The 27,790-nt window shown below is 35.5% G+C and overlaps 1 protein-coding gene across 1 annotated transcript; it reads right to left on the minus strand.

The window, feature by feature from the left end:
- Window positions 1-9,095: 9,095 nt before the first annotated feature.
- LOC134375960 (olfactory receptor 14A16-like) lies at window positions 9,096-26,510 on the minus strand. The gene is given in 2 exon segments (XM_063094680.1): window positions 9,096-10,069; window positions 26,336-26,510. Coding segments are annotated over 2 exon segments (1,149 nt in total).
- Window positions 26,511-27,790: the final 1,280 nt, after the last annotated feature.

Raw genomic sequence — 27,790 nt, forward strand, 5'->3', positions numbered from 1 at the left:
CTTCACCTTTTCCCCATTCAGGATGATATTCATGGTGGGCTTATCATAGATAGCTTTACTTGTGCTGAGATGCTTTCTTCTGTACCGAATTTGTTGAGAGTCTTTATCATGAAAGAAAGTTAAACATTGTCATGTGATTTTTCTACAACTATTGAGATAATCAAATGTTTTTGTTCTTGATTTTATTGATGTGATGTATCACATTTATTGACTTGTCTATATTCAATCAACCTTGCATTTCTGGGTTGAATCTTACTTGATCATGTGGTATAATTTCTTTCATGTGCTCCTGTACTTTATTGAAGATTTTTGTGTCTATGTTCATCAGACATATTGGTCTGTAGTTTTATTTTATTGTTGTATCATTGTTTGGTTTTGGTGTCAAGGTGATGCTGACCTCATTGAATGTGTTTGGGAGAGTGGCTTCTGTTTCAATATTTCAGAATAGTTTGAAGAGAATCGGTATTAATTCCTCTTTAAACATTTGGTAGAATTCAACAGTAAAGCCATCCTACCTAGGCTTTTCTTTTTTGGAATATTGCTGATTAATGCTTCAATCCCATTGCTTGTTATTGGTCTATACAGGTTTTCTTTGTCTTCTTGGATCTGTCTTGGTAGTTTGTATGTGTCCAGAAATTTATCCATTTCCTCCAGGTTTTCAAATTTGTTGGTTTGTATTTGTTTATAATATTTCTAAAGATTCTTTGAATTTCTTTGGATCAGTTGTAATGTCTCCTTTTTCATTTCTGTTTTCTGTTATTTGTGTCTTCTCTCTCTTTCTCTCTCTCTCTCTCTCTCAACCTAACTAATGGTTCGTTTTGTTTTTCTTCTCAAAAAACACTTTATTTCATTGCTCATTTGAATTGTTTGGGTTTCTATATTATTTAGCTCTGCTCTAATCTTAATAATTTCTTTCCATCTACTAACTTTGGATTCAGATTGTTCTTATTTTTTTCTTGTTCTTTTAGGTGTAAAGTTAGGTTGTTTACTTGAAATCTTTCTATTTTTTTCATGTAAGTATTTATTGCTATGAACTTCCTTCTTAGCACACCTTTTGCAGTATCCCACAGGTTTTGACATGATGTGTCTTTATGTTCATTGCTTTCTAGAAATTTTTTGATTTCCTGATTAATTTCTTATTGGACCTATATGTCGTTACAGAGGCTGTTGTTTAATTTCCATGTATTTGTATAGAGTCCATAGTTTCTCTTGTTATTAATTTCTAGTTTTAATCCATTGTTGTCTGAAATGGTACTTGAGATTATTTTGATTTTTTCTAAGGTTATAGAGACTTGATTTGTGATCCAAGATGTTGTCTAGCTAGGAGAAAGTTTTGTGTGCTCATGTGAAGAATGTATATTCTTCAGTAGTTGGGTGAAATGTTCTGTAGATATCTGCCTGGTCCAATTGGTCTACAGTGTGGTTTAAATCCTGTGTTTCTCTGTTGATTGGATGATCTGTCCAATTTTGAGAGGTGGGTGTTCACATCACCCACTGTTATCATACATGGTTTATCTCTTTCTTTAGCTCTTGTAGTGTTTGCTTTATATATCTGGGTGTTTCCGTGTTGGGTGCATATATATTAATGATTCATATGTATTCTTGCTGGATTGATCTCTTTATATTAGTGGCCTTCTTTGTCTCTTTTTATGGTTTTTGTTTTATAGATTATTTTATCTGATATAAGAATTGCTACTCCTGCTTGTTTTTGTTTCCATTTGCATGGTATATCTTTTTCTATCCCAGCAGTCTTTGTCTGTAAGTATCTTTACTGGTAAGATGAGTCTCTCCTGAAGACACCATACAGTTGGGTCTTGGTTTTTGATCCAATCTATCTGTCTGTGTTTTTTGAGTAGGGAACTTAATCCATTTACATTAAGGATTGATATTGAGAGGTATTGTCTTATTCCTGGAATTTTATGGCTTTTTGTTTAGATGTTTTGACTGTTATTTATTCCTTTCTTCTTTCTTGATTATTTTTCTTCCATGTTTGTGGGTTTTTTTAATTTTTTAATTTTATTTTTTGTGTATGGGGGTAGTTTGAGATGGTAAGATTTAGTTTCTTCTGCCTTTCTCATTGGCATTGTGTTCTAATAGTGGGTTTTGTTATTACTTGTGTATTCATGGTAATAGTTATTGTTTTTCAGATTCTAGATGCAGGACTCCATTGAGAATTTCTTGCAGTGCTGTTTGTGTGGTCATGAACTCCCGCAATTGTGTATGTCTTGGAAATACACTATTTCTCCCTCATTTCTGAAAAATAGCCTTGCCAAGAATAGGATTCTTGGCTGGCAGTTTTTCTATTTTAGTATTTTGAATATACCATCCCACTTTCTCCTTGCCTGTAGAGTTTCAAGTGATAAGTCTGCTGGTGGTCTGAAGGCGGACCTCTTATAAGTGACTTAACTCTTTTCTCTTGCTGCTCTTACTATTCTCTGTCTTTGAGCTTTGCCAGTTTGACTATAATGTGTCTTGGAGAGGATCTTTTTGGATTGAAACTGTTTGGGGATCTTTGAGCTTTCTTGGATCTGAAGGTCTGTGTCTCTCCCTATACCCAGGAAGTTTTCCAGTATTATTTCATTGAATAGATTTTTCAGTGCCTTTACTTTTCTCCTCCCCTTCAAGAGCACCCATTATTCAGATGTTTGTGCATTTAAAGTTGTCTGGTAGTTCTCTTAGAGATTCTGTTTTTGTAATTCCTTTTTCCTTTTTCTTGTCTGCCTGGGTTATTTCATGAAAACCATCTTAGAGTTTCAATATTCTTTCTTCAGCTCATTCTAAATGCTGCTTAAGCTCTCTGTTGTGTTTTTATTTCATTGAATCTGTCTTTCAGTTCAGGTGTTTTGCTACACACTTTTTTAAGGTATTAATCTCTTTGAAAATTTCATCTTTCATATCTTGGATGTTTTTTCTAGTTTCATTGTGTTGTTGTACAGAGTCTTCTTTTATCTCATTGCATTTACTAAAGATAGGTACTCGGATTTCCTTTTCAGTCATTTCAAGTGTGTCCTGTTCTATAGGGTCTGGTGCTTGAGAGTTACAAAATTCCTTTGGTGGTGTCATTTTTTTTTGATTTTTTTCATATTTCTAGTATCTTTACATTGATTTTTGGTATTCTGGTAGTTCAGTTGCTTCTTCTATTACTCTGGAGTGGACTTTGAGGAGAAAGACTTCTTTTTTCAGGCTCTGGCAGTGACTTCTCTGTGTCAATAAAGTCAAATGTATAGTGGGCCACCTGCATAGTGATCACAGATGTGATTAAGGCAGTGAACCATTACTGCAACTGTATTAACTGTCTTGGGGGTATTGTGGACCCCATGAAGCTTTGTATAGCTTCATGGTAGTGGTACAATGTGCAGGGTCCTGTCTTCTGTGTGGGCATGGTGGGCCTGGGTGGGTGGCTGGCCTGCTCTCCTGACTGCCTGGGTACCTCCCCCATCAGCAGTGGCATGGTGTGGAATCCTACCTTCTGCATAGGCAAAGTGGGGATCTGGTGGTTGGCTGGCCTGTTCTCCTGCCTATCTTGGTGCCTTTCCCATCGGTGGTGGTGTGGCAGGTTTTCTGCCTTCTACATGTGTATGGTAGAGGTCTGTTAGCCTGTTCTCCTGTCTGCTGTGGTGCCTTCCCCATCAGTGGTGGCACAGCATGTGCTCATGTCTTCTGCATGGTTGCAGCAGTGGTCTGGTGGGTGCGTGGCTTATTCCCTTGCCTGCCTGGGTACTTCCCCTGTTGGCATTGTCACGGCATGAGGTCCTGCCTTCTGCACAGATGGGGCAGGGATATGGTGGGTAGCTGGCCTGCTCTTCTGCCTGCCTGGGTGCCTCCCCTGTCAGCAGTGTCACAGTACATGGTCCTTCCTTCTGCATGGGTGGGAAGGAATCTAGTGGGTGGCTGGCCTATTCTCCTGCCTGCTAGGGTGTTTCTCCCATCACTGGTAGTGTGGTGCATGGTCCTGCCTTCTGCATGAGCAGGGTGGGGGTTTGTTATGTGGCTGGCCTGTTTTTCTGCCTGCCTGTATGCCTCCCTCATTGTTGGTGGCACTGCAGGGGTCCTGCCTTCTGCACAGGCAGGGTAGAGGTCTGGCAGGTGGCTGGCCTGTTCTTTGATTTCCAATTTTAATCCATTGTGGTCTGACAAGATACTTGAAATGATTTCAATTTTTCAAAAATTTGTTGAGGCTAGATTTGTGACCTAACATGTGGCCTATCCTGGGTAATGTCCCATGTGCTGATGAGAAGAATGTGTATTCTGCAATTGTTGGAAGAAATGTTCTGCATTGTTCTCAGGTATATATTAAATCCTGTGTTTCTCTTTTCATTTGTTTCCGAGATGATCTTTCCAATGCTGAGAGAGTGGTATTCAGGTCCTCCAGTATTATTGTATTTGTGTCTATCTCTTTCTTTAGGTATAATAGTTTTTGCTTTATATGTCTGTTTGCCCCAGTGTTGGGTGCATACATATGTATGATTGTTATTTCTCTTGTCAGATAGGTCTTCTTCATCATTATATAGTTTCCTTCTTTGTGTTTTTTTATGGTGTTTCTTTTAAACTCTACTTTATCTGATATGAGAATAATTACTCTTGTTTCTGTTTGGTTTCCACTTGTGTGGTATATTTTTTTCCTTCTTTTCACTTTTAGTCTGTGTATGTCTTTAAAGGAGAGGTGATTCTCTTGGAGACAGCATATAGTTGGGTCTATGTTTTCAATCCAATCAGATAGTCTGTGTCTTTTGAATGGAGCATTTAATCCATTTACATTTAGGATTGCTATTGACAAGTATTTTTTTACTCCTGGCTTTTTATTGCTTTTTGTTTAAATCTTTTAAATATCTTTTGTTCCTTTCTTCCCCTTTTATTATTTGTCTTCAGTGTAGTTTTTTTTTGAAGTGGGATGATTTAGTTTCTTTCTCCTTCTTGACTGCATTTTTGTTTTAATAGAGGATTTTGTTATTCCTTGTTGATTCATGATAGTGATTATCATTTTTCAGATTCCAGATATAGGACTCCCTTGAGAATTTCTTGCAGAGCTGGTCATGTGGTAGTGAACTCCCTCAGTTTTTGTTTCTCTGGGAAATATAGTATTTCTCCCTCATTTATGAAAGGTAACCTTGCTGGATATAGAATTCTTCACTAACATTTTTTTTTCTTTTACTATTTTGAATATTTATTTCCATTTCCTCTGTTCATAGAGTTTCAGTTGAGAATTCTCCTGCTAGTCTTATGGGGGCTCCCTTATAGGTGACTTGGCTCTTTTTTGTGCTGCTTTTAAAATTCTCACCTTGTCTTTGAGCTTTTCCAGTTTAACAACAATGTCTCAGGGAGGATCTTTTTGGATTGAACCTGGCTGTGAAACTTTGTGCTTCTCAGAACAGAAGGTTTGTGTCACTCCCTATACCTAGGAAATTTTCCGTTATTATTTCCTTGGATAGGTTTTCAAAACATTTTCTTTTCTCCTCCCCTTCTGAAATGCCCATGATTCAGATGTTTGTGGGTTTCAGGTTATCTGCAAACTCCCTCAGACTTCTTAAGTTTCTTAAATTATTTTTTCCTTTTTTTTTCCACCTGAGTTATTTTGAAAAGATTTGACATTCTTTCTTCTGCTTGATCTAACATGCTTAAGCTCTCTGTTGTGTTTTATTATTATTATTTTTTGAATGAGTACTTCAGTTCCAAGGGTTCTGCTATATTCTTTTTAAATGCATTAATCTCTTTGTAAATTTCCTCCTTCATATCTTGGACACTGTTTCTCATTTCATTGTGTTCTGTAATTGAGTCTTCTCTTATCTCTTTGAGTTTTCTTAAGATCATTGCTCAGAAATCCTTTTCAGAAATTTCAAAAGAGTTTCTTGCTCTATGGAGTCTGGTACTGGAGAATTTCTGTATTCCTTGGGTGGTGTTGTATTTTCTCATTAATTTGCATTCCTCGTATCTCTTCATTGACACCTTGTTAACTGGTAAAGCAGCTGTTTCTTCTATTATTCTGTACTGGGATTTGAGGATAAAGATTTTCTCCTCTATTTGTAGTCTCTGCTGGTGGCTCTCCTTTTCAGATGAATTAGAGTATGTGGTGGGCTGCCTGCAGTGTGGTTTTGGCTGTTACCGTGACAGTGTTACAGTAGCTGATGCAGTGTCTTTGGTGCACCACCTGCATGGAAACAGTGGTTTTGGCACCGCTCAGAGGTAGGACATATCCTCATCAGACAGCGAGAAAGGAGGGGGCTACTGGTGGTGGTGGTGGTGGCAGATTCTGGCTGGGTGCCTTTTCTTGGGGACACTCACTCAGTTGCTCAGCTCCTGGTCAGTCAGCAGAAGGGGAGTGGACTGTCAGTGGTGGCTAATTTAATCATTTTCTCACCTATTTTTTTATCCCAGGTTGACAATATTCAAGTGTAAGAAAATACTGTTTTAGTGTTAAATGTAATTAAACTTTCTCCAAATTATCATATCTTTGTGTTTTCTTAATTTTGTAAACTGCATACTCTTTATTGCAATCAAGCCATAATAATATTTACTTTTATTTCTTTTTTTAATTAAAAAAAATTGGAATAGAAGGAAGTTTTTCAAAAGTATTGCTTTAACATCACAGCAATTGAAATATGTAGTGAGTTCCCAACTTATATAAACAAATTAGGTATTTGAGACCTGAGTAATGAATAAATTCACACCTTTTAGATTATGCTTTACCCATGGAAGCATGGGGAAGGAATTCCTCAGTCAGTATATGTTTCTGCACTGCTCTGATTGTCTGGGACCAAGCTTAATGCACAAAAGTACTGAAATTAAATTTAATAATTGTTACTTTTTTTGAGAAAGTTATATTTGGATTGCATCAGTTAATATTAAACAGAGCTTTCTGTGAAGAATATAAGTTTGTTCAGTATGAACAGTAATTTCAACCACGGTGTCTGTCCAGTAGTAGACACTCAATGAAAAAGAGTGATTAATTATCATCATCTTTTACTGAAGACCCATTACTGGCACATGCCTTGCTGGTGTAATCCTTGCAACAACCTTGTGAATGACTATTTTAAAATACTGGCAACACAGGTATTGTTACTTGCTCCACTGAAATAAAATTAGAGGCTGAACAGTAGTGACAATGCTACAAAAGCAAATAATGCACTGAATCTTGCAGTTCACCAGGAGCTTGTTTAGTGGAGATGATTATGAATGAAGCATCAAATGGTTTAAGTTCATGCCGACTGCTTGTGTGGGTTGTAATATTCCCTTGTGTCATAATTAAACATACCATTATATTCACCTTTTACTGAAAAATATGCAAATTGTCTTTTATGTTAATTCATTATAATAAGAAGAGACTCGGTTGATAAATGTTTTTCAACACTCAGGAACATATTTTCTGGTTTTATTTATGTCTTCTGGGAAAACAAAATCTATATCATTTTGACCTCAGTATACATGCACCCTTCTATGTTCAAAAAATAAAAACAATGTAAAAGAATGTGTATTGAATGTGATGAATTAATAACATTATCAATTGATGCAAAGAAAAATTGCAAAGAACAATTTGACAAATATAATATCATAATTATTAAAAAATTATGTTTATTAAATGAAAAAAAGAGACACAATTTAAGAAGAAAACAGAGGCTAAAAATACTTACATGTAGTAGCCATCAGTGTCTGTAACTTTTTTAAAGCATACTCAAGTTAAGCAAATGTTATGATAGGATAGATAAATGAACAAAATATATGAACACATGATTTTTGCTACTAAAAAACAACCAAATAAGTATGTTCTTTTGCATAGTGAACAAATAATAAATTAAAGCAATCCTTATGTCATATGCCTATGTGAAAAATTGCCTTGCGACAACAATATTTAAATATGATTACAAAATTTGAATAGACTCAGTTCTTGTGGAAAATGTGTGTGTGTATATAATCGTAAGAAATGTTGTCATGGATCTAATATATATAATAAATATTATAAAATATTTGTAGATATAATTATGTGCTCCAAAGATTTGCTTGAGAAAAATGGCATCATGCATGCACAGCTCTATATTTCACAACTTTTCATAAATAGTCATCTACAACTTGGGAATTTCTAGTACAGATGTTGCAGGAGGAATACAATTTACATATGCTCCTATCTTTATTTTAACTTAATATTTTATGCGATGCAAAAAAATAAACAAATGTCTAATATTAGAAGAAAGACTGAGGAACATATGAGATGTAGACAAGGAAGTCTATCTGGAAGAAAATCTAGCAATGAGCTTCAAAATACAATTATGAAGACTAAGGGGAAATCTCAAAACAATGATAATTAAAATAAATACCTAAATGAATCCGATTATTTAGAATGTTTACATGTAAATCTTTAAAACATTTTATTTATATTCTTATTTATTTTTGTAATTAGGAAATCAAGAAAGTACAGTCATGTTAGGGACCAACAAAACCATCAACTATAATTACTATTCATTTAGTTATATGGCTTCAATTATATTTCTCAATTTCCCAGGGATATTTTTATCTTTTGGGGGCAAGTTTCATTCAATATACATTTTCTTTTCACCTTTTGACCATAAACTTTAAATGACTACATAGAAGGAAAGATTGCTTCCCATTATGGAGTATTTGTTGAGTGAGATCACCTCACTCAGTCTTAAATAATTTATTCCTCACAATTTTATTTAAGCAGGCAAGTCAATGCATGGAATAGAAATACGTTAGAAGAATCTACAAGATTCCAGTAATTTGAATTGGTGAAATTATAAAAGAGTAGAGGTTTGTTTTTTGTTGTTATTTTTGCTGTGGCTTCTTTTAAATAAAATTTAGTAATGTGTGATGAGTTTTAAGCAACCTTTTTTTATATTATTGTATTAAAAACAGCTAGAATTTAGCTTATGAACACCACTCACAAAGGGGTTGGGAAAATGGGTGCACAATTGTAGGAATCCAGAGTTTTACTTAAGAATAGAAACATGTAATTAATTACTCAAGGAAAATTCATAATGAAAGAGTGGATTTCATTTTCCTTTTTAAATATTTACTTGAAAAAATGAGAAAATAGGGATGTAAATTGTAGACAATATATATTATTGAAAGGAAAGAAGTGTTAGCTTTTACTTTTTGGTGAGCTTTCCTTTTATCAACATTTCCAGAGCCATCTTCATAGCCTTGTTTCATAGACTGTATATAATGGGACTTAGGGTTGGGGGCATCATAGTGTAAAACACAGAAATAACAAGGTCAAAATCTGAAGGGGACTCTGAAGTTGACTTCAGATAAGCAATGAAACCAGTGGACAGAAATAATACAACCACCACCACGTGTGGAAGGCAAGTGGAGTAGACTGTTGACTTTCCTTCTGTGGATGGAATCCTTTTGACGGTAGAGAAAACATAAACATAGAAAATAATGTTGAATATAAAACAGCAGAAATCAAACACGACATTAATGAGGATGGGCACAATTTCTCTTATTAAGTTTTCTGAGCAAGAAATAGCTAATAACTGAGGGATATCACAGAGTAATTGATGGACCATGCTGGACCCAGAGTGCAATAAGGAGAAGGTACTGGCTGAGTGCATCACAGCTATCAGACCCCCACACAGCCAAGACACAGCTGCTGTCTGCACACACTTGCCTCTGATGATTAGGACTCCATAGTGTAGGGGTTGGCATATGGCAGCCTAGTGATCAAAGGACATCACTGTGAGGAGGGGCAGCTCTGCAGATGCTGAAAAAAGTGACAGAAATACCTGGGCAACACAGCCAAGGAATGAAATGGATTTGGTTTGTGTTAAGGAGTTGGCAATGGATTTGGAGGCTGTGATTGAAATAAGGCAGAGATCCAAGAAGGATAAATTCTTCAAGGAGAAATACATGGGTGTGTGAAGATGATGGTCCAAAGTTGTGATCATGATAATGAGGATATTCCCCAGCACGGCACACAAGTAGACCAACAAGAACAGCACTGGATGCAAAATGTGCATGTTTTGATTGGTAGAAAACACAGTAAGTATAAATTGAATCACAACTGTGAGATTTGTTGGGAAAAAAGGAGACTGGAATAAAATATTAATTTTTAGTCTTTCTATATTAAACACATTCAGTTATGCATTGCTTAACAATTGGGATACATTCTCAGAAACGTGTCATTAGGTGATATTGTTGTTGTGCAAATATCATAAAGTGTACTTGCACAAACCTAAATAGTATGGACTACTACACACCGAGGCCATGTGGTATGGCATATGGCTCCTAGGCTGCAAGCCTGTATAGCATGTTGCTATACTAACTACTGTAAGCAATTGTAACACAGTGGTATTTGTTTATTTAAACATATGTAAACATAGAACAGTTACAGTAAAAATACTGTATTATAATCTTATGGTACCATTTTCATATGCATGGTCCATAACTTCCTTTCTCTGTAGATAAATACATATATACATACAGACAGACATATATACATGTAATACTTTTATTATGAGAATCTACAGATGGCAGTCACATGTCCATCTACCACAAAAATTACTTTCCCTTTGTTCCTATTCAGTCCATTTATTACCTACCATTTTCTGATTAATTTTGTGTTATTGAACCAATTTAGTTTCAACTCACATAAATGTGTCATCATAATATTGCCCAAATATATCCTGTAAAAGGTGATAAAAAATTGAAAAATTTTTACTGACCTTATCAAAACTTAAAGTTTTTCTTCCCATCCCTCTTGAAAACTCAAATTGACAAACCAGTGACTGATAAATTGTGCCATAGTCTTGCTGTCCCTACATACTATGACATGAGTAAAGGAACTTCAGTTTCGATACAGCTTCCAGGAATTTGAACAGTACACAATTATCACAGAAAACGGAGGTAATACAGACCTTCCTCAATCTATTCTATAAAATAGTTAACCTACTTGCTCTCTGCAAAATGTTCAGTTTAGAAATGTTCCTACATTTACAATTTTTAATTAGAGATTGAACTATGGGGCTTTCTTTTTATAATTAGCAATCTTGGTCCTATAATTCCGTAGAAAACACACCCTTCGTTACTGTAGGTATCAAATATCCCACAACATATGAACTCCGATTGTTGGCATCATATTTAATGAATTATTCAATTTTATTTTTTAATCCCCCTTTGATTCCTTGACTTTTTCCCCATATCTAAGTTAAAAATTGTTTTCCCTACAAGCTTTTTTTCTCTTTTATCATATCCACAGTTCCACTACTACAGAACATAATATATCAGTTATGTATCAGTTTTCATGCTCCTATGTCTTCTTCTTGCCAGTGCCCCTTCCCTGTTTTCCTCTATTCCTTCCAAAAAATTAATGCAAATTCTGCAGCAGGAGGGAAAGCTCCCCACATATGTGGAACAAAATTCAGATGATCTAAATCTGATGAAGTAGTGTGGTTGGTCATTCCTATTGCAGTGACATGTGTGATGCCTCCTATTTGTACAGATTGTATTCATCAACCTTGATGTAAATTTAGTAAAATATTAAAACTGTACTTTACGATATCTCTTTCCATACTGTCTCCTTTGGTGCCTTCTTTTATGCTCATCCTCTCTTTATGGCAATGAAGGAAGGAAAATCACAGAGTGAATGTTGTTCTTTGGATTTAGGAGAAAAGTTATGTAAAATAATTTTAATCTATTAGAGGAAAAAAATCCATGTATTTTATTAAAAATAAAATTGGGAGCTAAGAGAGAAAGAAGGAAGGAAAGAAAGACCACAGTAGCACGTTGGACTTGCAGAGGGAGAGAACATTCCTCGGGCTTCAAAGTGGAGTGGGTGGGAGAGGGAGGGAGAGGGAGGTTGGGGATAATTGGGCGGGGAACACGGGGTACAAATGCAATTTGTGGTAATGGGTATGCTGCCAGAATGAATCTGGCCCTCACATCATGGGCACAAGGGGTAACAGTCAGCTTTGTATCTCGTGAATATTCATAACCAATAAAAAAATTTTAAAAATAAGGGTTAGGATTTTTCCAGCAAAAGAAGGAAAGATATTTTGAATGACTTTTAAAAAATGTTTTAATTGTAATATTTAATTTAATTTACCTCCCATAGCTGTTCCTGTTAAAATATTGTGGATTCTTCATCTTACAACATCACTTATAGTCCCCAAGTGATTAAGTAAAAAATAAATAAATAAATAAAGGATTCATGGTTATTAAGGAAGATTTCCATACCTGTGTATCTCTTCTTGTGTAAGGAAAATAAAAGGACCAAGGAAAATTGTCTCAAAGAAATTGGTCTTAATGATTCTATCTAACTCAGATATCTGTCATTAATGTTTTATGGGCTGAAAAGCACTGGCCTTTTAAAAACACTTTACATTATTGTTTTTATGTTTTGTCTTGTTTGTTTATTTCTAGCTACCTCTCATTAACTGTTGTTATTTCATTTCCCATTTAACGCACTTCACTACACTTTCAGCTAAGTGTGGTAAATGCTAAAATATGTCACTGACAATTACAATAACTAATATTCATCATATGAACTCCTGAGCCAAAATGTTAAAATATGCCAGAAGTATTAAAAATAATAATCTTATTGTGAAACACCTAAAATTATGGAGAAGAAAAAATAATATTTTCTCTATTGAAACCTACCCCCTGAAAAATCTGGTGTTGTTATTGTGAATAATTTGAGCACCAGTGAACAATATCTATGTAGATTTTATTGGTTTTCATTATTTGTTAAATGACAATATTTACCTGTTTTTCTCCTCAATTCTAAGATGAATTTTAACTCTAAAATAATTTAAATATAAAACAAATTTTGAATGACTTATTCACATATCTTCAATCCTAGTGCATGAAGATTCCAGCTGTCTTCTGTGCTTTGCTGCTAGTGAAATTATTGGTGATCACGAGGACAAAAATGTGTTATAAACATTTCAATACAGATGATAACACATGTTGATATGATGCCCAAATACTCTGGCTCTATGGATATCTAAGTAGGCAGAAACAGAAAACCTGAAGAGCTTGGCTATCTTACCTTAATTGCTTCTCTCCCATGAGCTTGAAAACTGTCCAAGAATTACCATTTATCAAAATGCTTTATTCCAAAAGGAAAATAATGCTACCTTTGTCTCCAATGACTTGCTTAATTATATCAGCCTATAATGAAATCTCACTGAGTAATTAGTGATTAATAATTAGTATTTCATATTTTTATTTTGTTAGCTGTTTTCACATTTATAGACAGGACTGCAATTAATTTTTGGTTTCAATTTTTCTTTATATATTTATTGAGTGAGTAAGGACCAGTAAAGACCAGTCCCTTCTGTTGGCATACTTCAGTAAAAGCAATGCAGTGAGTCAAATTCTAAAGGTTCGTGGGATGACATTGTCTCAACACCGACATCTCCAAGTTGTGCCTTGGAGAGAGGCAGAAGCATGTGTAAAGCAGAGGAAAGATCTATCCCCAGGAGAGTGTGATGAAAGTAGGTCTCCAAAGAATACTAGGTGGGGGTGTGACAGGCGAGCTTCAGAGTTTAGTGCAGAGTCAGGGGAGCAGGTAAAGAAGAGACAAGGAGATGAGTGAAAGAAAAAATGGCAGGCAGGACTGGAGATGCTGCAGGTCATAGGAAGTAGTTAGTTCTTACTGTGACGGAAAGGAAATCCAGGGATGGTTTTGAGTAGAGTAGGGACACTATCTGACTTACATTTGAACTTTTTTTCCTTTTTATTACCTTTTTAATTTTATTGTATATGTTTCAGGTTCACAACATAATGTTATGATATACACACACATAGTAAAATGATAATTACAGTCAAGCAAACTAACATCCATCACGTAACATAGTTACTTTGTGCGTGTGTGTGTGGTAAGAGCACCTGAAATCTACTCTTAGCAATTTTCTACTATACAATATAGTATTATTAACTCTTGTTCTTATGTTGTGCATTAGATCTCTAGATTCACTCCTACATAACTGCAGGTTTGTACCATTGGCCTGCCTCTACCCATTTGCTCCCCTTTCCTCCCCTTTCCTGCTCTAGTAACTACTGTCCTACTCTTTATGTAGTCGACGTTTTGTAGATTCAATGTTGTGAGATCATACATCTGAAATTAACCAAAGTCCGATGAAAATAGACTGCAGAGGAAGCTGACTGGGAACAAGGGCAGGAAGCTATGTCACTACTCCTGGTCAGCCTTGATGGTGACTTGGACAAAGTAGGTAGTGGTGTGGGTGCAAGACCTGTTGAGCTTCTAAGAATACTTTAATGGCAAAGCCAAAAATTCCTCTTTAGATATAACAGCACGTTAATCCTTTTTTTTTTTTTTTTTTTTTTTTTTTGCAAATCTTAACAATATATTCTTGAATTAAACATTTGTTCAGATTTTTTTTTTTTTTTTTTTTTTTTTTTGTCTTTTTCGTGACCGGTAAGGGGATCGCAACCCTTGGTGTCGCCCGCACCGCGCTCAGCCAGTGAGCGCACCGGCCATTCCTATGTAGGATCCGAACCCGCAGCCGGAGCGTCGCTGGGCTCCCAGCGCTACACTCTCCCGAGTGCGCCACGGGGTCAGCCCCATTTGTTCAGATTTTGAAATTATTATTTGAGCTCCAATTTTTGGGAGAAATTAAATTTAAACTTACCATGTTGCTACATCTTTGTTGTGGTAAAATATATATAACATAATATCTGTCATTTTAACCACTTTTAAGCATACAACCTGTGGAATTAATTAGATTCCCAATGTTGTGGGACCATCACCTCTATTTCCAAAACTTTTTTGTTATTCTACACATAAGTGTGACCCCATTAAGCAATAACTTCCCCTTACTCCTTCCCCCCAGTTTCTGGTAACCTATAATCGATTTCTGTCTGTGACTTATAAAAAAGTTTAATTTACTCATGCTAATAGTGAATATTTAAGGGCTACAATGCGATGAATTTGTACAGTGTACAATGATCATATCAGGGTAATTGGCATATCCATCACCTCAAGCATATGTCGTTTCTTTGTGTTTAGCACATTCGAAATCCTCCCTATTATCTCTATGGAATTATGTAATGAATTACTGTTAACTGCAGTCCTCCTACAGTACTGCAGGACACTGCATCTTATTCTTCCTATCTACTACGATTTCACAGTTTTATCAAGCCACTGGCCAGCCTCTTCCGAGCCCCCGCTTACACTTTCAATGTTATAATCAGCAAAATTGTATTGCAAATTGGAAAACCAGAACAAACACCAAACCAACACATTTTCCAGATATATAAGAATTTGACCTTTCCATGGACTAGTACTTTGATCATGTGAAGAAATCTAAACTGGAAATTTGTTTTCTTGGATTTCGAATGTGATCCCCCCTCCCCGTCGCTTCCTGTGTTGCTGGTTCATACACTAAAATTCCTCATCATTTTTTTTCATATTTTTGTTGATTTTTCTTTCTCTTCATGATTTTAAGTGAGTCTCTCTATTTTTAGTGCTCAGGAATTTCACAAGAATATACCATGGTGTAATATTTTTGTTTATAAATTATTGTTTAGGGAATTTGATTAGTTCCTTTACTTTTCAAGCTAAGTTTCTTAATTCTGATTATCTTGCAATTTTTATTTGTTTTCTTTCTGTTCCTCTTCCTGGAGTTTTATGATTAGCTTCCTTAATTAGTATTATTTTCTTTTTAAAATTTCCCTTTAAATGGAAAATAAAAATTGTATGCATTCATGCTATACTCCGTGATATTTTGATATAAATGTACATTTTGGAATGACTAAATCAAATAATTAATATATGCAATTCGTTTCATTATTTTTGGTGTGTGTGCTGAGAACACTTAAACTCTATTAGCAAGTCTCACGTACACAAAATATTCTTATTAACTAAATTCATCATGACGGACAATAGATTTTTTAAACATTCCTTCTATGTAATTGAAATGTTTCATCCTTTGACCTACATCTCCCCAGTCCACCTCCTAACCCAGTCTCTGTTTAATCGCCATTTTATTCTGTTTCTGTGAGGTTGACTTTTTAAGATTCCACGTGTGATTGACATCATGTGGTATCTGTCTTTCTGTATCTGGCTTATTTCACTTAACATAATGTCCTCCAAGTTCAACATTCATGTTGTCACAAATAACAGAATTCTTTTCTTTTTAAAGATAAATAGCATTCCATTTTGTAAATACACCACATTATTTTTATCCGTTCATCTGTTGGTGAACATTTAGGTGGATTCCAAATCTTGGCTATTGTGAATAAAACTTCAAAAAAACATGAAGGTGCAGATACATCTTCAACATGATGATTTCATTTTTTTTTAGATATATACCCAATAGTGAGATTGCTGTATTATATGGGAGTTTAATTTAAATTTTTAAGGGACCTCCATACTGTTTTGCATAATGGCTGTACAAATTTACACTCCCAACAACAGTGTACAAGGGTTTCTTTTTTTCACATTCTCACTGACATGTCATATTTTTTTTTTTAGTAATAGCCAGTTTAACAGGTGCTAGGTGATATTTTGTTTTGGTTTTAATTTGCATTTCCCTGAATAGTGATATTGAGCATTTTTTTATATACCAGTTGACCATTTATATGTCTTTATTTGAAAAGAATTCAGGTCTTCTGCCCATTTTAAAATTGAGTTATTTGTTTTCTTGCCGTTGAGTTGTTTGAATTCCTTACGTAATTTGGATTTTAACCACTTATCAGATGTATGGTTTACACATATTTTGTCTTAATCCATATGTTTTCTCTTTAGTCTGATGACTATTTTCTTTGCTAGGTGGAAGCTTTTTATTTGGATGCAATCCCATTTGTCTATTTTTGCTTTGGTTTCCTGTGCTTATTGGGTCATATTTAAAATCATTGCCCATACCAATGTCATGGAGTGTTTTCCTGTGTTTTTATCCAGCAGTTTTATAGTTTCACGTCTTAGGTTTAAGTATTTAATCCATTTCAGGTTGAATTTTTATGATGTAAGATGAGGATCCAATTTTATTCTTCTGCACATGGATATTCAGTTGTCCCAGCACCATTTATTGAAAAGACTGTCCTTTCTCTATTGTGTGTTCTTGGCACTTTTGTCAAAAATGAATTGAATATAAATAGTTGGATTTATTTCTATACCGTTTTACTGATCTATGCATCTGTTTTTATGCCATTACTGTGATGTTGAATTACTATAGCTATGTAATGGATTTAGAAATCAGGGAATGTTTTGCCTCCAGCTTTGTTTTTTTTTTGCTCAAGATTGCTGTGGATATTTGGGCTCTTTTCTGTTTCCATCTGTATTTTAGGATTTTAGTGTTTTGTAAAAAATATCATTGTAATTTTAAAAGGGAGTGCCTTGAATCTATAGATGGCTTTAATAAGTTGGACATTTTATCAATATTCTTTTGCTCCATGAACATGGAATATATTTCTATTTATCGTGTCTTCCTTTTTTATCAGTGTTTTTCGATGTCCAGAGTACAGATTTTTAATCTTATTAGGTTAAATTTATACCTAATAATTTATTTATGGTAGATATTGTAAATGAGATTGAGTTATTTTTCAGATAGTTTGTTGTTAAAGAATAAAAATGCTATTAACTTCTGTATGTTCATTGTCTATCCTGCAACATTGCTAATTTTGTTTATCAATCCTAAAAATTTTGTGGTGGAATCTATAGAGTTTTCTCTATATAAGATCATGTCATCTGCAAACAGAAACACATTTACTTTTTTTCTTCCAAACCGGATAGTTTTTATTTCTTTCTCTTGCCTAATTGCTCTAGCAAGAACTTCCAGTACTATATTGAATAGAAGTGACCTTAGTGGGCATTATATCTGTTCCTGATCTTAGAGAAAATGCTTTAAATTTTTCATTATTGAGAATGATGTTAGCAGTGGGATTGTGATATATGTCCTTTATCGTATGGAGGTACATTTCTTCTGTACATAATTTGTTCCAAGATTTCATCATGAAATGAAGGTGAATTTTTTCATTTGCCTTTTCTGCATCTATTGATGTAATCATAGGGCTTTAGCTTTATTCTTTTAATGTAGTCTTTCACTTGTATTGAATTGCATATGCTGAGTAATTTTACATCTGAAAGAAAACTCCCACTTGATCATAGTGCATGATTTTTAAATTTTATTATTTACTATTAGCATATTCATTATTATAATTTTTTTAGTTTTTAAAATTAAATTAATTAAATGATTAAATAATTATTGGTTATGAATATTAATGATATAAAAAGTTGGTTGTCACCCCTCAAGCCCAAGATGTGAAGGCTAGATCCATACTTGCAGCATGCACCTTACCACAAATTGTGTTTGTACCCCATGTCACCCACCCAATTATTCCCATCCTCCCTCTCACACTCCCTTTCTCCCCCACTCCACTGTGTATCCCAAGGTATGTTCTCTCTCACAACAAGTACAACACACCCCTGTGGACTTTCTTCCTTTCCTTCTTTCTCTCTTAGCTCCCACTTATGAGTGAGCACATGCGCTATTTATCCCTCTGTGCTTTGCATATTTCACTCAACATAAGTTTTTCCAGGCTCGTCCATGTTGTTGAAAATGGAAGAATTTCATTCCTTTTTATGGCAGAGTAGTATTTCATGGTGTATATATACCACAGTTTCCTTATTCAATCATCCATTGATGGTCAATTAGGTTGGTTCCATGTCTTGGCTATTGTAAATAGAGCTGCGATGAACATGGGAGTGCAGGTATCCCTTCGACATGATGATTTCCATTCCTCTGAGTATATACTCAGAAATGGGATTGTTGGATCGTATGGAAGATCTAGCTGTAGTTGTCTGAGAAATCTCCATACTGTTTTCCATAGTGGTTGTACTAATTTACAGTATCACCAACAGTGTAGGAGTGTTCTCTTCTCTCCATACCCTCACCAGCATTTGTTATTCACCATGTTTTTGATTAGAGCCAGTCTAAATGGGGTGAGGTGGTTTCTCAAGGTAGTTTTAATTTGCATTTCCCTGATGACTTGTGATTTTGAGCATTTTTCCATGTACCTATTGGCCATTTGTATGTCTTCCATTGAAAAATGTCTATTAACCTTCTTTGCCCTTTTTTACTTCAGTTATTTGTTTTTTTATTATGTAATTGCTTGAGTTCATTGTATATTATGGATATTAGTACCTAGTCGGATGCATAGCTAGCAAGAATTTTCTCTCTCTCTGTAGGTTTTCATTTCATTCTGTTGACTGTTTCTTTTGCTGTGCAGAAGGTTTTTAATTTAATGTAGTCCCTTTGTTTATTTTTTCTTTTACTGCTTGTGCTTTTTCGCTCATGTTTATAAATTCTGTGCCCAGACCTAACACCTAAAGTGTTTCAACTATATTTTCCCTTAGTAATTTTACAGTCTCAGGTGTTATACTTAAGTCTTTAATCCATTTTGAGTTGTTTTTAGTATATGGTGAAAGGTACATATCTAGTTTCATTCTTCTGCATACAGTTATCCAATTTTGCCAGTACCTCTTGCTCAAGAGGCATTCTTTTGCCCATTGTAGATTTTTGTTGCTTTTGTCTAACATCAGATGGCTGTAAGCCTGCAGGGTGGTTTCTAGGTTCTCAATGCTGTTCCACTGGTGTGAGTGTCTGTTTTATGCCAGTACCATGCTGATTTGGTTACAATAGCTTTGTAGTATAATTTGAAGTCAGGTAGTCTTATGCCACTGGCTTTACTTTTTTGGCTCAGGAATGCTTTGGCTATTCAGGGTCTTTTTCTATTCCATATAATAGGTAAGATGGTTTTTTCCATTTCTGTGAAGAATGTCATTGGTATTTTGATAGGGATTGCATTGAATCGGCAGATTGCTTTCGGTAGTATAGACATTTTCACAATGTTAATTCTTCCAATCCAAGTGCATGGAATATCTTTCCATCTATATGTGTCTTCATTAATTTCTTTCAAAAGTGGTTTGTAGTTCTTATAGTAGAGATCTTTCAGCTCCTTGGTTAAATTGATCCCTCGGTATCTTATTTTTTTGGTGACAATTGTAAATGGGTTTACTTTATTTCTCTTTCTGTTAATTCATTATTTGAGTATATAAATGCTACTGATTTCTGGGCAGTCAACTAGGGAATTATATCTATAATATACAAGGAATTCAAGCAACTGCATAGTAAAAAACAAATAACCCATTTAAAAAATGGGCAAAGGAACTCTATAGACATTTTTTAAGGAAGACATACAAATGGCCAAGAGGTACATGAATAAATGCTCAACATCAGTAGTCATCAAGGAAATGCAAATTAAAACCAGATTGAGATACCACCTCATTCCAATTAGACTGGCTATAATAAAAAACATTGTATGTATATACAACATGGAATACTACTCTGTGAAGATTTCTTGCAGGGCTGACCAAGTGGTGGTGAACTCCCACAGTATTTGCTTGTCTGGGAAGTACACTTTTTCCCTTGTTTCCAAAGATAGCCTTGCTAGCTATAGTATTCTTGGCTGGCACTTTTTTTCTTTTAGTGTTTTGAATATATATCATCCTATTTTCTTCTAGCCTTTAGAGTTTCTGTTGAGAAGTTTGCTATTAGTTTGATAGGGTCTGCCTTATAGGTGACTTGATGCTTTTCTTTAGCTGTTATTAGAATTCTCTTTGTTTTTGTGCTTTGCCATTTAGACTATAATGTATCTAGGGAGGATCTTTTGGATTGAATCTGTTTGAGAATGGTTGAGCCTCCATTGGTGAAGGTCCATGTCTCTCCCTATACCAAGGAAGTTTTCTTTTACTATTTCACTGGATAGGTTTTCAAAGCATTTTCCTTTCTTCTCACCTTTTGGAACACCCAAGATTCAAATGTTTGTGCTTAAGGTTGTCTTCTAGCTCTCTTAGATTGTCTTCATTTTTTAAATTCCTTTTTCCTTTTTATTTATTTTTTTTTTTTTTGTCTGCCCAGTCTATTTCGAAGACTATCTTTGAGACTGGAAATTATTTTGTGTGCTCACTCTAGCCTGCTGCTTAAGCACTCAGTTGTGTTTTTTATTTCATTGAATGAATTGCTCAGTTGCATGAGTTCTGCTGCATTCTCTTTTAAGGTATTGATTTCTTTGTAAATTTCCTCCTTCATATCCTGGATTTATTTTTCTCATTTTACTGTGTTGTTTAACTGAATCTTTTTGTATCTCACTGAGATTTCTGAAGATCATTGCTCAGAATTTCTTTTCAGTCATTTCAGGAGTTTCCTGCTCTACAGGTCTGGGACTTAGAATTACTGTATTCTTTTGGTGGTGTCATATTTCCTTGAATTTTCATATTTCTCGAATCTCTACATTGCTGTCTTGTCATCTGGTAGAGCAGTTGTTTCTTCTGTTTCTCTGGAGTGGCCTTTGATGAGAGAGACTTCCTCTTCTTTTTCCAGCCTCTGTTGGTGACACTCATTGTGTCAGTGTGGTCAAGTAGCTTGTGGGTCACCTGCACAGTGGCTGTGTCTGCTACTGTGGTAGCAAGCTGCATTTGAGATGGTCATGGCTGTGGCAGTGGCTGTGATGGACCACCCTCATGGAATTGGTGTTTTGGGCATGTTCCTGTCTTATATTGGGCAGTGGTGCTGCCTGAGGTTCTTGCCTAGGACTCCATGAATGCTCCTGCATTCCATCAGGTGATGGAGGCTTCCCACTGCATGTTAAATTGAACATAGCTCCTTAGCCAGTTTCCAGAGGTTTTTAGCATAGCAGGCATCTGCTTCCCAGATTCAGCTCTGTTCTCCACATCCTGGTTGATTTGTGTATAAACAGTCAGTATATAAACTCTGCCGAGCCCGCACAAACCTCATTCTTAAGAGAGAAGCAGGTCCAGACCTTTTAATATTTGCTATATATACTCATATTTAGGTGCTCCAATGTTGAGTACATATATATTCATAATTGTTATATCTTCTTAATGAACTGACTCATTATTCATTATGTCACAACTTTCTTTGTCTATCTTTACAGTAATTTCTTTTGGACTGGTAAGGGGATCATAACCCTCGGCTTGGTGCTGTCTGCACCACACTCAGCCAGTGAGGGCACCAGCCATCCCGATATAGGATCTGAACCCATGGCCCTAGTGCTACCCACACCGCACTCTCCAAGTGAGCCACAGGGCCAGCCGTTTATAGTAAATTTTGACTTAAAGTCTACTTTATCTGCTATAAGTAAGTATAGCTACCTTGCTCTCTTCTGGTGTCAATTTAAACATAGTATTTTTTCATCCTTTATTCACATACTATGTGTGTTCTTTAAGGTGAAGTAAATCCATTATATATCTAATCCATTTATATTTAAGGTGGTTATTGATAAGTAAGGACTTACTACTGCCATTTTATTATTTTCCATTTTTTTGAAGTTTTTAAAACAAATTTTTTCCCTCTCATTTCTTCTTTTGTGATTAGATCATTTTCTCCAGTGTTGTGTTTTGGTTTCTTGCTCTTTGACTTTTGTATGTCTACTACAGGTGTCTGTTTTTCGGTTAGCATAAGACTTACTTAAAATATTTTACAGTTATAACATGACATTTTAAGGTGTTAACTTTATCCACATTTAAAAAGAGAGAGGCTTTACTTTTACTTTACCTCCCTCATTTTGCATTTCTGTTGTCACAATTTATACCTTTCTACATTGTGTATACCTAAACCAATTATTTTTGCTCTGATTATTTTAAAAGTTATATCTTTTAACTTTCATACTAAATATATAAGTGGTTTACAAACCACCATTACAGTATTAGAGTTTTCTAAATTTGACTTTGTACTTACTTTTTTACCAGTGAGTTTTATAATTTCATATTTTTTCACATTACTAATTAGTGTCTTTTTCTTTCAGATTGAAGAACTCACTTTAGCGTTTTTTTTGTAAGACAGTGATGAACTCACTCAGTTTTGTTTGTCTGGGAATATTTTTGTCTCTCCTTCATTTCTACAGGACAGCTTTGTTCTTTGTTATGTAAATTATAATTGGTTGGCAGTTTTTTTTTTTTATTCTTATAGCTTTGTGAAAATATTATCCTACTCTTCCCTTACTCCCTCTTGGCCTGTAAGCTTTGCTTGAAATATGTTGCTTGCCTTATAAAAATGTCCTCATGTAGAATATGTTTTATTTGTTTTTTCCTTTTGCTGATTTCAGAATCTTCTCTTTGTCTGTTATTTTTGACAGTTTAATCATAATATCACTTCTTGTTATCTTATCAGGATTTTGCTTCACTGGAGACTTTGACCTTTCTGTATCTGTATACTTGTATCTTTTCCCAGATATGGACAATTTTTAGCTATTTTTTTTCTTTATATAACCTTTCTGTACTTTTGTCTTTACCTTCTCCTTCTTAAACTCCTATACTTTTAACATTAGCTATCTGTGGAGGTGGCACTAATGTCTCAGGCATAAGAGCACACAGTGCAGGCTCAGAGCGAGAATGTGATGTTAGGCCTTGTACTAGTTTCAGCGGCTCTGGGGTCCAGTGTGTGCATGAACTCTCTGTGGAAGATGAGCTTGTGACTGGGATGCAGGAACATGCAGGGAGACCTTGGCCCTAGGGCTAAGGGTGTGAAGTAGCTCACTATGGAGGTGTGTCCAGGGACTGAAACATGGGTAGGTGATATGCAGCTACAGATTTGGTGTCTGAAAAGTGTGTACTTGGGACAGCTGTGGAGTGGGTGCATTGGGCTGAGAAAGGGGGTGACTTCAGTCTTGACACAGCACAAGAGAAGCTGCTTCTTGGATCACAGGGTTTTGCAGTTGAATCTCCCTCTCTGGGGTTTCCCAGCAGGAATGACCTGGTTATATCAGTGGCAACAGATTTCAGTGTCCTCTGCAAAGCAGGTTGCTGAGGATGGTGGCTCCTGCCACACAGCTGATGCCAGGAGCCTCCACCATTCCTCTCTGCTCCTAGCTGTCTCCTGGCATCTCAGCTATGTCAGTATCACCACTGATCTTCTCTCTGTGTGGAGGGATTAAGGTTGGTATCTCCTGATTTACCACCTAGGTCAATTGCTGTTATTTCTAGTCCTCTCTCTCCAACTTCCAATAGAAATTATTTACCTTTGCTCTTCATGGCAGTTGCCTCAATATCCTTTCAGCTTTTCTATGGCATAGCTTTATTTGTGCTTTAATAGTTTTAATTATTAAAAACATTTTATACTGAATTCTGATTAGATAAATTCCCCTTTAAATTTCTCTTTGAGAACTTTTATTATGAATTTTGGTGTTTTGTTTGTTTGTTTGTTTGTTCCCTGAAATACCTGAATCCTCTTTTCAGCTAATATTATTGTTATTTTGGTCTCCATCTTTCAATGTACAGATTATGTACAACATCTGATGTTCCTAAGCTCTAAGGTGGTAATTAAGAGTTGCAGAGGGTTAAAAATCTTGATTCCCATTTGATTTTAGGATAGGGTTTTTAGGTTGTGCATGTGTGGGACAAAAGTCCTCAGCTAGGGGACGAAAGTCCACAGCTAGTGGGCAATGGCCCATCTAATCAATTTTAATCAAGCAAATGTTGATTTTCAGTTGATTTTTAGTGTAGGGCTTTTAGGTAATGCATGTATGGGACAAAAGTCCACAACTAGGGGACAAAAGTCCACAGCTAGCAGGCAACAACCCATCTAATCAATTTTAATCACGGTTTAGGGATGGGATTATGTACTTTGATTATTTAACATACTGATTGCTATTAAAAGATGTTGAAAGAATTGCTGTAGGGAAACATGTGAAAAAGTGTTGGCTAAGGGCAAGCTGTTTGGTGGAAACTTTAGAGACAATTATATTTAAATTTAATCATAAGAATGTAACTTTTGCTTAAATCATTTAAGGAGAAGTTATATTTTAGATTAGATAATGATCACAGTTTGATAAACTTAGCTTTTCACAAATTATACTTTGGAATGTCACATTGTTAATTTAAATGATGTTACTATTTGTTAATTTAAATGATATTTCTATTGTTTAAGCTATACTTAGCTGTAGATAACTTTTGTCATGATGGCCATGTCTTTGTGTCGTTTTGTAATGATTGGATCAACTGATATTTCCTGTGAAACTTCCTTGTCTTAACAATAAACAACAGAAGGTAACTTTGAGTTGAGGCTGTACCCAGTTTTCTCCTTGTAACAGAGGAGTTGCTGAGGTGCGATCCCTTAGGGCTTCTCGCTGCATTCATGTTGCTTTGTGTAATCGTTTTTGTGTCTCCGTTACACAGCAAGAAGTGTAACAGTTAGTGGATTAATTGGGTATGATGGGTGCATGCACTGAGCTTGTCAGTAGCTAAGCTTCATGGAAGAGAGTTGCAGAGGTTTTTAGGGGTTTCAAATACCAGTTTTTTAAGCCACCACCTAGTAGGGAACACCACCAAATAATCTGCTATCTGAATGTAGGATTGGTCACCTGAATTCTGTAAAATACCTTAAAGTAAAAGTAAGGACTTCAAAGTATATGTCAAAGGACCCTATTAATGCATATTCTTAACTCCCTCCACCCTCTTGCAGAGCTTAGTGTCTCCAAGGCTGATCTTCTCTGCTTCAATTATGTAGAACCTACATAACACTATTTTTGCCAAGAGCTGGAGTAGATTCTTGACTCTTGAGCTGGAGAAAAGTTCTGGAGTTAAAACTTCATTTTGAATAAACCTTCCCGTTATACAAACTAAATGACCTTTTCCATTTTTAGTGCCTTCTTGTTTCTTTCCTGTAGTCTTTGTGGGTAAAAACTTCCTCATAAACTCACTGTCATTTATTCATATGGAGGAGAAAAGAAATTCCTGTTTTAAGTCTGTCATTTTAATCAAAATTATGTTGTGCTTAATTTTTATTATTTCCAATGCAAAAAAATATTTTAATATTATAATAAAAAATAGGTAATCCCATATGTAGAATGACAATTAAATGAAAAATAATTAAATAGTACCATGGTGCTGGACTAGTTTTTACAACATAAACACAGAAAATGAATAAAATATATAAAGGCAACATACATTAGATGGAGTAGAAGACTATGAATTCTGAATAAAAATTAATGGAAAAAGTATCATAAAACTAATTTTTAATGGTTTAGGATATAAAATATGTGCATGTCCTGTTTTGAAGTGTACAAAACCTGAAGAGGCAAATACTTAAATGTTACAGTACCTACTCAATTCAAAATTCAGATTTTAAGAAATTATCAAAATAGAATTAAAGGGTTAAACATGGGGCAAGATGGTGAGCTAAATGTGCCCAGCATGTGATCCTCCTGCAGAAGGGGTACAGAGAAAGGAAGAGACAGCTAGGATCAGTGCAGGAGGAATTCTCCCTTGCAGTGAGAAGAATCTACTTTGATGTGAGCACTTCCCAGTGGTAAGTCTCCTCTTGCTCATTCTCCAGCCTGCCCTCACCACTACCACCGTTGCCTGAGCCATTGTCTAGTCCCATGGCCATGGTCTGTCTTCCCCCATAGGAGTTCATCCCTCTTCCTCCAGTGGCCACTGGTACAACCCATTGCGTGACTGATGCTGCCTGTAGCCGTGGCCACAGATGCTGGAGCACCACACTGGGCTGCCCCAGCTCCATCCTCAGCTGATGGAGCCCTGCTCCATGTGACCACAGTCACCAGATTCCTGTGACACTCAACCAGAGCTTCTGGAGCCCCACCCCACATGACCACAACTGCCAGACTCCTGTGCTGCCCAACCACAGCCTCTGCAGCCCAGTGCAGCATGGTCACAGCTACTGATGAACATAGATGCAAAAATCCTGAGCAAAATATTAGCAAGTGGAATACAGCAGCACATCAGAGAAGTTATACTTCAGGATCAAGTAAGACTCATCCCAGAATTGCAAGGATTTGCAACATATGCAAGTAAGGTAATATGATATGCCACATCAACAAAATTGAGGACAAAAACCATATGGTTATCTCAATAGATGCAGAAAAAGTGTTTGACAAAATTCAACATCTCTTCATTATAAAGACTCAACAAATTAGGTATAAAAGGAAATTATCTCAACACAAGTAAAGCCATATATGACAAACCCACCACCAATACCATCCTGAATGGGAAAAAGCTGAAAAAAATTTTAAGGACAGGAAAAAAACAAGGATGCCCATTCTTACCACTCCTATTTAACATAGTACTGGAAGTACCAGCCAGAGCAATCAGGCAAGAGAAATAAATAAAGGGCATCCATACTGGAAAAGATGAAGCCAAATTGTCACAGTGTTTACATATGCTGTGATTATATATATAGGAAAGCCAGAAGACTCAAAAAAATCTGAATCAATCGATGATTTCAGTAAAGTTGCAGCATACAAAATCAACATGAAAAATCAGTAGTGCTTTTTCACTCCAACAACAAAGTAGCTAAAAAAAGAAATCAAGAAAGCAAGGACATTTGCAATAACTACCAATAAAATAAAGTGCCAAGGAATAAAGATAACCAAGATGGTGAAAGATCTCTACAACTAGAACTACAAATCCCTGTGGAAAGAAATTGAACAGAACACCAAAAAACGGAATGACATTCCATGTTCATGGATTGGATAAATTGTATAGTGAAAACATCCATACTACCCTAATCCATCCACAGATTCAGTGTGGTACCCATCAAAATACCAATGACTTTATTCGCAGAAGTATAGAAAGTAATCCTAACACTCATATGAACCAACAAAAGACCCCAAATAGCCATAGCAATCCTGAGTAACAAAAATAAATCTGGAGTCATTGCACTTCCTGACTTCAAATTATATTGCAAAGCTATGGTAACAAAAACAGCATGGTACTGGCAAGAACAGACACTTTCACCAAAGGAATAAAATAAAGAACTCCAAAATCAACCCATGTATGCAT

This window comes from Cynocephalus volans, chromosome 4 (genome assembly GCF_027409185.1).
Source record: "Cynocephalus volans isolate mCynVol1 chromosome 4, mCynVol1.pri, whole genome shotgun sequence".
Taxonomy (NCBI): domain Eukaryota; kingdom Metazoa; phylum Chordata; class Mammalia; order Dermoptera; family Cynocephalidae; genus Cynocephalus; species Cynocephalus volans.